The sequence below is a fragment of the Bactrocera dorsalis genome, chromosome 4 (assembly GCF_023373825.1).
Source record: "Bactrocera dorsalis isolate Fly_Bdor chromosome 4, ASM2337382v1, whole genome shotgun sequence".
Lineage (NCBI taxonomy): Eukaryota > Metazoa > Arthropoda > Insecta > Diptera > Tephritidae > Bactrocera > Bactrocera dorsalis.
Window position 1 is genome coordinate 45,807,619 of NC_064306.1, and position 12,458 is coordinate 45,820,076.

At 32.7% G+C, this 12,458-nt stretch overlaps 1 protein-coding gene across 2 annotated transcripts; it reads right to left on the reverse strand.

The window, feature by feature from the left end:
* Positions 1 to 6,579: 6,579 nt before the first annotated feature.
* LOC105228793 (neutral alpha-glucosidase AB) lies at positions 6,580 to 12,290 on the reverse strand. 2 transcript variants are annotated; one of them, XM_049454403.1, is made up of 9 exons: positions 12,121 to 12,290; positions 11,179 to 11,289; positions 10,974 to 11,115; positions 10,668 to 10,765; positions 10,115 to 10,600; positions 9,941 to 10,047; positions 9,413 to 9,880; positions 8,444 to 9,354; positions 6,580 to 7,319 (listed from the first exon to the last, which is right to left on the reverse strand). In XM_049454403.1, the coding sequence occupies exons 2-9, from the start codon at positions 11,277 to 11,279 to the stop codon at positions 6,891 to 6,893; spliced, it is 2,742 nt and encodes a 913-aa protein (XP_049310360.1). In that variant the 5' UTR covers positions 11,280 to 11,289; positions 12,121 to 12,290; the 3' UTR covers positions 6,580 to 6,890. The 2 variants fall into 2 exon arrangements, with proteins under 2 accessions (XP_049310360.1, XP_049310361.1); XM_049454404.1 differs by having other exon boundaries at positions 11,179 to 11,292; positions 12,121 to 12,282.
* Positions 12,291 to 12,458: the final 168 nt, after the last annotated feature.

Consider the following 12,458-nt stretch of genomic DNA (forward strand, 5'->3'; position numbering starts at 1 on the left):
AAATTATTTGTATTATTTATTAGTACAAAAAGATTCTAACAGATGGCGCTATGTTAAAAATACAATCGCTTTATATAAGCTACAATTTTTAAATATTCTGCTTTCTCAACATGTAAAATTTAGCAACGACATGAACCTACGGTTATTTTCCAATTGGAAAAGTGTTATGCAAAGCGTATAAGCAAATAAAGAGAAGGGTTACCAGCACAAATAAGTTTAATTAAATTACAAATTTACGAATGAAATAATTCTTAGCTCAGTGAAGGTCACTTCATTTCCTTCCACCAGTGGTAATCCAACATCTTGCAGTGCATCTTGAAAATGGACAGCGTGTGTATTTCACCGAAGAAAATATTCTGCAAAGAGCATGTGAACCACCAAAAACGACACTAACCGAATTTTTCACTCTTTGTCAAAAAACTGATATGTATGATCAATTCGCAAAAATACTATTATACACTGATATTCCATGCTATTTTACATGGAACACGTCAGCTAAAAAATGGGAACCACGTAAAAAGGGAGAACGACATCCTTCAATTGCAGGCATATTTAAAGCTAAGACACTGGGACGACTTTATACTGTACATCCAAAACATCGTGAATGCTTTTTTCTGCGTTTATTGTTGGTAAATGTTCCTGGACCAATCTCTTTTCAATTTTTACGAACAGTTAATAGCCAAGTGTTCAGTACATATAAAGGTGCATGTCACGCGTTGCAACTTTTAGAAGATGACAGCCATTGGGATCTGACACTTGCTGATGCTGCTTTAACGTCCTCGCCGAGTAATATTCGTCAACTATTTGCCATTATTTTGACGACATGTTTTCCAACACAGTCATCTACATTGTGGGAAAAATATAAAAACTACATGACTGAAGATATACTCTACCGACATAAACAATTGAACCATTCTACAAACTTAGACTTCACACAAGATATGTATAACGAAGCATTATTAATGATTGAAGATTTATGTATTATGATCTCAAGTTTACCACTTAGTAATTATGGTATTCCATCTCCTGATCGCCCAGCTACAGACTTAGTAAATAGTGATTTACAGCGAGAAGAACAATTTAATAATCGTGATTTAAATACATTTGTTACTAACAATGAACCATTATTAACTGAAGAGCAGAAGAGTATATGCAATCGAATTATGTTGGCTGTTAATGCCAAACAAGGCGGTTTTTTCTATTTAGATGCACCAGGTGGGACCGGTAAAACATATTTGTTATCTTTCATTCTTGCGAAACTACGGTCACAACTTAAAATTGCATTAGCAGTTGCATCATCAGGCATAGCTGCTACTTTGTTGGATGGTGGGCGGACAGCACATTCCGCTTTCAAGCTACCATTAGATATTCATAACAATCCAAATGCAATGTGTAATATCAAAAAAAGAAGCGGAATGGCAGCACTGTTACGGAAGACTTCGATCATAATTTGGGATGAGTGTACTATGGCTCATAAACATTCACTGGAAGCATTAAATATGCAGACTATGCAGAATTTAAACAATAGTAACAGACTTTTCGGTGGTACTATTTTATTACTCTCTGGTGATTTTCGGCAAACGTTGCCAGTTATTCCTCGCTCTACTTTTGCAGATGAAGTTAATGCATGTCTAAAACAATCAATTTTATGGAGAAATGTTGAAACACTCAGACTGACAAAAAACATGCGAGTACAACTCCAAAATGATCCAACAGAACAAGAATTTTCTAAACAATTACTGGATCTTGGAAACGGTGAAATATAATTTCATCAAGATACTCAACATATTAGATTGCCAGATAATTTCTGTACTGTTGTTCAAACTAAAAATGAACTGATTGAGAGTGTCTTCCCAGATATACTAAATAACTATTTAAATCATGACTGGTTTAGTAATCGTGCAATTTTAGCAGCGAAAAATGTTGATGTTGATCTGATTAACTACCAGATACAACAATTATTACCAGGTGATTTAATGTCAGTTAAGTCTATCGATGCTACTGTAGAAGAAAACGAGGCAGTGAATTTCCCAATTGAATTTTTAAATTCTTTAGACATATCAGGAATGCCACCACACAATCTACGATTGAAAATTGGATCACCGATTATTCTACTGCGTAATTTAAACCCTCCTAAACTATGCAACGGCACACGTTTGGTGATCAAAAGAATTACTGGAAACGTTCTTGAAGCAACTATTTTGACAGGAAAGTTTAAAGGAGAAATTTTTTTGTTACCACGTATTCCGATGATACCATCCGATTCTCCCATACCATTTAAAAGGCTACAGTTTCCCATTCGTTTAGCTTTCGCTATGACTATAAATAAATCTCAAGGCCAAACAATGTCTATTTGCGGATTAGACTTGGAAAATCCATGTTTTTCCCATGGGCAATTATACGTGGCGTGTTCACGAGTAGGAAGACCATCAAGTTTATTTGTATTAACAAATGACCGATTGACCAAAAATATTGTACATCGATTGGCGCTTCATTGAACATTAACTGTGATTTATTACGATTAAAGACATTTAGGGTATATACATATATCAAATAAAAATATTGAAAGTATTTATTAGATAAATATGTTTTAAAAATGTTATTTTAATTTGTGTTAAATTTTGTCTTTCAAATCCTTCTTGAATCACTCAGCCACAGCAACGCGTGGCCGGGTCTGCTAGTATTAATATATTTAATACTTATTTCAAATGCAGGAATTTCTAAGGAAATTTTTAACTTTATGACTTGCAGGTTAATTTGCTTGAAATATACGAAGTGATACTACATACATACATGCTTAAGTAGCCAAAATATAGTATAAATACATCTGTAGCGAAAGTTTTCTTTTCATTCGAGTTTTAGCCGCTTGAGATATTTCCATTGAATTTGAGATAGGACGTCTGAAAGCGGCATATATGGTACAAGGACATCCAGGCCACAAAAGAATTCAGGGAAACTAAAAAGCTGATTAGTTTGCCAAAAATGTCAACTGTTTGACTACCGAACCAGTACAAGAAATACGGAGGTCACTACATAAAAACCATACACAATGAAATTTCCGAAAGGGCTGACAGACGAATCAGAGTGAGATAACATGCCTTAAGAACATGCAAAACCATCAAGATCATATGCAATGTTACACGGTCTCGAAAACACGGCAGGGCGATTGTTGACCTAATGACAGGTTACAACCATCCGAGTCGGATGGACAGAAGTAACGACGATACATACAGAAATTGCTAGGAAGTAAGCATTAGAGAGACGCGGGAAAACATCTTATGCTTCTGTTCAGCATTATCTAGAACTCTTTTTAGATTTTGAGGAGCTTCGCAGTTCACTAAATGATGTATTAAAATTATATATCAAATCGCTCTTATGACAAATACTTCAGCTCAAATTAAACTGAATCTTGAGGTTCCTTATCTGGAAGAAATCCGAGTCCATTTCAATTGCGGGTCTAAGTAGTTAAATAGGTCAATGAAGGAGATATATTTCTTCTTTTCTGCCCCCGTATCCCTATTTTCAATTTTACTACGTCCACTATGACCTAACTAACAAGTCGAGCTTACGACCACAATTATTCTTAAAAGTCTTACAGCTCATCAATTCGACTTTATAGTTCACGAATCGTGTCAAAACTTTTAGAAAACTCATTTAAAATTATATGTCTCGAGAAAGTGGATTAAATGCATGTTTTTACCACAGTACATTACTGCCAAAAACCGCTTAAAAGCTCGCTTAGATTAAATACCGGGAAATTTCATAATGTGTCTTATGAATAACTGGAAAATCTGTTGACAGGATAATCAATCTGGTATAAGAAAAGTTGATTCCAGACTAATTTTCACAAATTTCGCAATTGATTTTACACTTTGTTCCTTTGAACTCTAGCAGATTCCTATTACAGTTTATACCTGTTTTCGTATTCAGCCATGCAGTATTATCTGAACTTGAAAGCCGTCCTGTTTAGACAAGAAGTGTGCTCGCAACAAGGCATACTTGTATATTTATATTTTTATACAGATAAAGGAGTCCTTGATATCTTAGTGGATCTAACATTCTATTTCATGATAAATACAATGGATTCCAGGACCGAGTGATATTCCTCGTAAATGTGAAGCAGATGAACCGCCAGAGCAGGCACCACCCAACAATAAGCCCCCGAAAATGATGGAATTTACATATGCGAGGTTTGACAATTAAGTAATGAGACTGATTTTATTGCCGCGCTTGTGGTAAACCTGTGACCTTGAAATTTGGCCTCTAAAGGGATCGCCGTGTTACAACAGCCGCCTTATTCGCCCGACATGTCACCCTGTGACTTTTTTTGTTTCCTAAAACAAAATCGGTGGTCAAAGGAACCCATTTTGAGTCGATTGCGGACATCCCAGTCGAAGCGTTCCAGAAATGTTATGAAGCATGGAAAATGCGCTGAAATCGCTGTATAGCTGCCCAAGGGGTCTACTTTGAAGGGGATGGCAGAGTTGTAGAATAATTTTTAAAGCTGGATCGATTTAAGCATGTCCATATTTATCAACTGGTACCGCAGTTTTTGAGATATTGATCTGAAATTCTGCACACGCCCTTTTCTTCTCAACGAGCTGCCTCTTTGTCGGATGTCTTGATACCGGATCACTACAGAATATAGCTGTCATACAAACTAACCTATCAAAATAAAATTCTTATATGGAAACTTTTTTATTTCCGGAGATATCTTCACGAACACTAATTGTGATGGTTTTTAAACTTTGAAGGAACTATTCTTCTTGGTGACTTAACTTTTTCACGAATAAATTGGGTTATGTTGGACCAAGACTTTGTCGACCCCGTCTAGATTCCCTGCTTAGTTCAATAATATTAATATGTATTCACTTACCGTTATAGCATCGATATTCGATTTTGGACTTCTTCATTTAACTTGATCCTTAAAGTACACATTTTCACACACACTCACGCACTTATTTTATACTTAACTTAAATGAAATTAACTGAAAATAGAAAGAAAATGAAATAATATATGAAATACGAAATCAAATGAATAGTAGGAAATGAGAAATAAGGATAAGTTAGAAGCTTGTGTGAAGTGATGTATGTTTGGAAATGTACACATGATCAAAACTAAATAAAAAAACTATTAATTTAAAAAATAAGAAAATAATAAGTAAAATATTTTTTTTTAAATAAAAATAAATAAAAAATTTAAGAAAAAAATAAATAAAAAAAATTAAATTGAAAAAAAATAAATAAAAAAAATTAAAATGAAAAATAATCAAAAAAGTAAAAAATTAATGAAAATAAAACAAAAAAGTACAAAAAATAAAACCAATTAAAAAAAATTTTAATTAAACAAAGTTGAATAAAAATTAAAAAACAATAAAATAAATAAAAATAGAATAAAAAGTAAAAAAAAATAAAACCAATTAAAAAAAATTTTAATTAAAAAAATTTCAATTTAAAAAATTTTTTTATTAAAAAAATTTTAATTAAAAAAATACGAAAAGAAAATAAGTAAACATTTTTTTAAAAAATAAATAATAAAAAAATTGAAAAAAACTTAAAGTTAAAAATAATAAAAAAATTAAGTAAAAAATTAATGAATATAAAACAAAAAAGTACAAAAAATAAAAAACAATTAAAAAAATGTTTAACTAAACAAAATTAAATTAAAATTAAAAAACAATAAAATAAATAAAAATAGAATAAAAAGGAAAAAAAAAAATAAAAAATAAAACCAATTTAAAAAAATTTTAATTAAAAAAAAAATTTATTAAAAAAATTTAATTAAATAAAAAATAAAAAAAAAAAGATATATATTCCCAACATTAATATATTATCATAATAAAGAAGGTATTCTATGTACATATGTATACAAAAATATATGTATATAAGAGTATAGCTTATGTGATTTCCTAGTTTAGGTCTCTTATGCGGGGGATCCCTAACTGAGATTTAAGAAAGAAATATTAACCCTATTTCTTCTATTATTTGTCATCTAAACAAGCTCTTTAATGCTAAAAATGGGAAGGATCTGTAGGAACATACATATGTAACTACAACATAAACGACCAATCTTCACTAGAGAGAATTATGAAAACATGACGCAGTTCTAATGAACAAACTGACTCGATTTACAAGTCCACTGCCTTTATTAACAAAGCTTTATTGACAAAAACAACCTCAGAGATTGACGTGTACCTACCCACCGCCTGAACAAGAGGCATAACGACTTCTCTGTTCAAACGCATAAATAAAACTGAAATAGCACAGCGAAACGACGGCAAGAAATCAGCGCTAATTTCTCCTTGTCGGATAAAAACGGACACTTCGGCGCATGTCCCCATAAGTCATAACAGAAGCCGCACAACAACTGCTAAAAATTGCATGACCACCCTTAAGCACTTCTCAATGGAGGGTGGCGCTTAACGCATTACAACTAAACATACCGTTACAAGCGCTAACGTGCGGACAAAAACACACAAAGTCGGTATGTTGCAACCAATTGTTGCGCCACAAACATACAGGGTGTGAACGCACACTCATTATTTTCAAATTTGTATTGAAATCGAATGAAACACAACATTTTTCGCTGTGACAAATTTGTATGCCATTTTTATTTTTATACTTTTGAAACACGGAGTTTGTTTGGAATTTAAAAATTCGACATACAAAAATACATTCACCAATTGTTTATACAAATTATTGCTATTTTTTTAAGTTTTCATAATAAAAAGTGCCTAAGGGTTAGTATTAAAAACACGCAGAAAATAAAATAATGTCAATTGAAGAGTACAAACGGGTTTGCTGCGCTACGCTGCTTGGAAATGTGTCGTTATTTAATGAACATTAAGCTCCCATATAATATATTATTGTATACTGTCTTATTTGCAATTTTAATAGTTAAGTCTAATATTATATATTTGTTGCACGGAAACGCCCGGCTTGCGTATGGCTATAGCCTCGCCGTGAGGGAGTATATCCAGCTGTTGCGAAATGCCATCGATAATAAGTGTGGCCGACTTGGGCACACGTTCCAGACCAGCTATGACCACGCGCTCAATCCAAGCGGGTGTCTTATATTTGAGTTTGCCTATTGGATTGACATCCAACTTATTATTTTCGAAATTGAATTTGATATAGTTGTATACGCCATTGCGATAATCGTAAGATTTCTCATCGTCCACATAGAGTGTACCCTCGGCTTTGCCCGCACGATTAAGACATATAACCAGGGTGTATGGATCGTTCTTCATGAGTGTGGCGGCACGGCGTATACGTTCCTTTTTCGGTATAATGGTGCCGCCGCGTTGGAATACAGGAATCTAAAGAGAAAATGAGTAATATTACAAGAAATTGTATTATTAGCACCAGGGTTGCAAATAATTCACATTTTATAATACCGGAAATCATAATTAAACATTTTTTTTTTAATTTTTAAACTCGAATTCCGAGAAAAATAAAAATTCAATACAATATACGAGAATCTCAGATTAAAAAAAAATAAAAAAAAAACATTAAATTTATATAAAAAAATTAAAAAGGAATTGAAAAAAATTATGAAAAATAATTTTAAAAATATTTTAAAATAAAATAAATTAAAGAAAAAAATAAATTTAAACAAACAAAATTAAAAAATATACATATAATAAAATATAAAAAAAAACACATTTCAAAAATAAATATTAATAAATTAAAAAAAAAAATAATTATTAAAAAATTAAAAAAAAAAAAATAATTAAAAAATTAAAAAAATATATATAAAAAATTAAAAAAAATATACATAAAAAATTAAAAAAAAATATACATAAAAAATTAAAAAAAATATATAAAAAATTAATTAACTTTTAAATTAAATTATTTTTATAATCCCGGAAATGTTAATTAAAAGTAATTTTTAATTTTTTAACATTTACAAAAAAAGTTAGAAAAAACACATTTAAAAAATTAATTACAAAAATACATTTAAATAATAAATTTAAAATAAAATTAAGATAGACAGCTAAATCAAAACTAGATTTAAAAAAAAATATATTAAAAAAAAAATAAAAAAAAATTTAAATAAATAAAAAAAATAAATAAATAAAAAAGAATTAAAAATTTAATTTAAAAAATGCATTTAAATTAAAAAATATAAATTAACACTTAATTTTTAAAGTTTTAGAAAACAATATTAAAAAAATTTTAAATTTTAAAAATAAATTAAAAAAAATAAATAAAAAAAAATTATAAAAAATTAAAGCAAAAAATATAATAAAAATGTATTTAAGAAAATTAATTAAAGAAATTTATTTCAAAATAATAATTAAAAACCAAAAATTGAAAATTTTTTCAAAATTATTAATTAATTAATAAATTTTGTATCCCAAAATCGGTATTAGAAAATAAAACGTAACAATTTTGAAAAAAAAAAAAATCGCAACCCCGATTAGACTTTCAACCCACTCACCGTATCACTTTCGACGGAAATGCTTTCATAGCCAACATTAGTGTATTTCTTAAATGTGTCGACGCTATACCATACATCACCGTTCTTTTTGTCATCGATTGCCGGGAAATAAACATTCACTTTTTTAACACCCTGATCCATAACGGGACGCACAAGCAAGCGGTCTTGCAAGAGGAACTCATTGTCAATGGCAAACGTTTCTTTATCCGTTGGATAATGCGCCAGTAGGGGACGCATGACAGGTTCGCCTGTCACTTCGTGTTCATAGAACATCGTGTACCATAACGGTAAATATGAGTAACGTTTACGCAAAGCGTCACGTACAATCAGACGTGTCTTTTCGGTGAACAACCACGGTTCACGACGCTTTGTATCGATATGTGAGTGCGCACGGAAGAATGGCAAGAATGCGCCGGTTTGATACCAACGTTCGAATAATTCAGCATCAGGATTGCCAAAGAAACCGCCGACATCAGCACCGCAGAAAGAGAAACCACCAACAGCTTCAGATAGACACATTTTAATGGAATGCTGCAAGTGACCCCATTCGGCCATATTGTCACCAGTCCAAATGGCGCCATAACGTTGTGTGCCAGCAAAATGAGAGCGTGTCAATATGAAAGGACGTTGATTTGGATCGCGACCGATTAATCCCTCGAATGTGGCCAACACATACATGTGTCCATAAATATTATGTACATCACGATGTTCCCAATTGCCATAATGCACCATATCCTTTGGCATAGTCACCTCGGGGCCATTGAAAACCGACGGCTCGTTCATGTCATTCCAGATCATGACATCGGTGGTAATAGTCTTAAAATTTGTTGGCAAATATTGAGTAGCATAATAGGCACGCACCTCAGGATTGAAGACGTCCGCATAGCTCGCAGCACCGGGCCAGCACCAACCTATATAAAAAGCATATGTATTACATGTTTATGAAATAATGCGCAACATTAAAAAAACCTTCGTAGTCGTTGCCCTCCGGCGTCTTTACGTAATAACCACGTTCTGTACAATCGTTGTGGAAGAAATAGTGTGTATCACGCTTTATATGTGGATCCACAATGATCACCAAATGACGTCCAAGGGCAGTCAAATTCTGAACCATGCTCAGTGGATTGGGGAATTTAAACTGGTCCCAGGTGAAGTAGCGCTTGCCGTCGGTATGTTCAATATCCAACCACATTGTGTCCATTGGCATATCATATTCATCAAATTTGGCGGACACGTCAGCAACATCACCTTCATTATTGTAATTCCAACGTGACTGGTGATAAGCCAGCGTCCACATTTGTGGCAAAGGTGCGGAACCAGTAAGTGCCGTATATTGCTTGAAAGCATCGAGTGGCGTTGGGCCCAACAAAACGAATACATCTATAATACCGGATTCAGACATGAAGTGCGCCGCTGGTGGGTCCGACTTGCGAGAGCCTGCAAGAGAATACATCAAAAAGTAGTAACTAGTTCGCACATATACGGATTTTAACTTACCTGAGACAAAGTTGACGATCGACGATACAACATTCTTTTCAGCAGTGTATATATCAACCCAGGTTTCTGCACCATTCTGCCAATAGACACCCGCAGTGCGTTGAGTACTAAATAAAATAATTAAATCTTTAACACGCGCTTTTTATTTGGCAAAGCAAAGAAAAAAAAACTTACCCATGACCATAAAGTACCGGCACCGAGCCGTACAAGGCCATCTTGCTATCGAGTATATACTCAAATACATCGGTATTATATAATCGGTAAGGATCTGTGCCAGATGTGGATTTTAAGGCAAACGAGTCAGCATGTTCGGGTAAACCAAATAGCACCTCTGCTTCGGGGAAGGTGAAATCGAGTGCAATTGCTTCTGGTCCATATGGTTTGGAATCGTGATGTGATTTGAAGTTCTCCTCCCATGCACCAGCATCTGTAATTTCATCCGCTTCCTTCACTTCATTAGCGGCAGCATCATTAGCACCCTCAGCTGGTTGCTGTGGTTTCGGCCGCAAATACTCGAAAGTCATAAGACCCTTAGCATTAACCGAGACGGTGAGAACGTCATTTTGATAAAAATCAACACGGAATGGATCGGCATTGACCACAGCTTTGTTGGGACCCGATGTGATGGTGAATTCAGCTTCACCCTCTTGTACCTTAATGCTATACGATAAGAAATGAAGAAAATTTAATTTAAGGGTATTTGGAGTTATAGTACACAAAAACATACCTGCCAGGCTTCGGTTCCGATTTGAGTGCATCTGTTACACGGTAGCGGGGCTTCAAGGGATTTTTCTCATCCACTAACAAACGGAATGTATTGCCCAGCTGTTAAGAGATAATTGTTTATGAAAAAAAATGTTAACTTCGGTTGGACGAATATATAATACGCTTGACATTTGTCAAAAATTTAATTTTGATCTGTCAATTTATATTACAGCTATAGCGGTCCAATTGGAAAAATTTGTTCGGAGATTTTAGCATCAAATCAATTCAAGGTATAATAAAAACAAATTTAAATAAATAGTGTTTCTACCTCCAAGGCTTCTATTTTCAGCGAAAAGATGTGCTTGTTGTCCTTATGTTGCAGTTCCGCAGTTATAGAATCGGAGTATGTATTGAGCGTACCAGGTACCAAAGCGAATTTAGGATTATCTGGTTTTACATTGCGGCAACGCCTATAAATAGAGCATATTAATGATTAATTGACGATAAAAGAAATGCACAATCATTTTAATTACCTGCAAAAGCTGCTTTGTTCGCATGTCTTGAAATTAGTGTGGTCAACGCTGACCGCATATTCGAAAATGCACAATATTACAAGAAATATTGCCAAACGCATGTTGACGTAGCTACTGAAACGGTGCATCGCAATTACATAAATCTTTCATTTTTTATAATATACATATAATTCGCTTATGATTTTCTATATTTAGCAGAATGAATATTTCTTTCGTTGGATTAATATAAAAATATGTATTTTGGCAAATTTTCCAATTCGGTTCACAAATAATTTTAAACAACGGCCGAAAAAATAAATATGTATAGTATTTTGCCTTCCGTGCAACGGTCTTGCAAGAGCCAGAGGATCTCTTACAATGTTAGGTGTATAAATATGTGTACGGTATTATAATTTCCTTTTAAATTAATTGCCAGCCCAGAACAATGAAAAGTTTAATTGGTAGCGCATAATTAAATATTTAATTTTAATAGTTTTTTCATAATTTACGACAAGAATTTTATATTTATTTAAGATCACTTGTAACTATCATTCAAAGTATATTTCAATTTTCTTATTCATACTTAAAGTCAAGTATGTTATAGATATGTATGTATGTATTTATTTAATGATATCAAGAGTAACTGTCTAATAAGGTACTTTGCAGAGCACATAACTATTCATGTAAGTACATATGTACGCACATACCAATAAGAAGCACATAAAGACACGTCAGACAAAGAATAGTTTTCGCTAAGGTAATTTCTCCTTTAGTGTAATATTTTGCAAAATATTCATATATAAAATGGATAATTTGTAAAATGTGTCTATAATTGCAGTATGAACTCGAAATTCGTGTGGTGTTGGAAATATTAAAAAAAAAAATATGTATGTTCATCAAACGGAAACAATCAATAGGCACAATAATTGATTACAACTATTTAATAACTATATATTTACTTACCGAATCAACACTTATACTGCCGTACTTTGTTAATCGCGCAATCACAATTTAATTTTTAAACAATCTTCACTAATTCCGTAAAATATTAATTTTTCACAATTGCCGGCAACGGGACTATGAAAATTTGCTGTTTATTGGCTGACAGCAGACTTGCACACACATATGTTACCGCAATAATGCAAGTGTTGCATGTGCCACACAGGCCGGGGGAATTTTAATGGAATGATTTGACAAGCATTATATTTTCACATGAAAAACTATTTATCTTTATGGATATTTGCAATTTTAACTATAATTAACTTTATTATGTTCTAGCAAATCTTAATAAAGAACAAGCT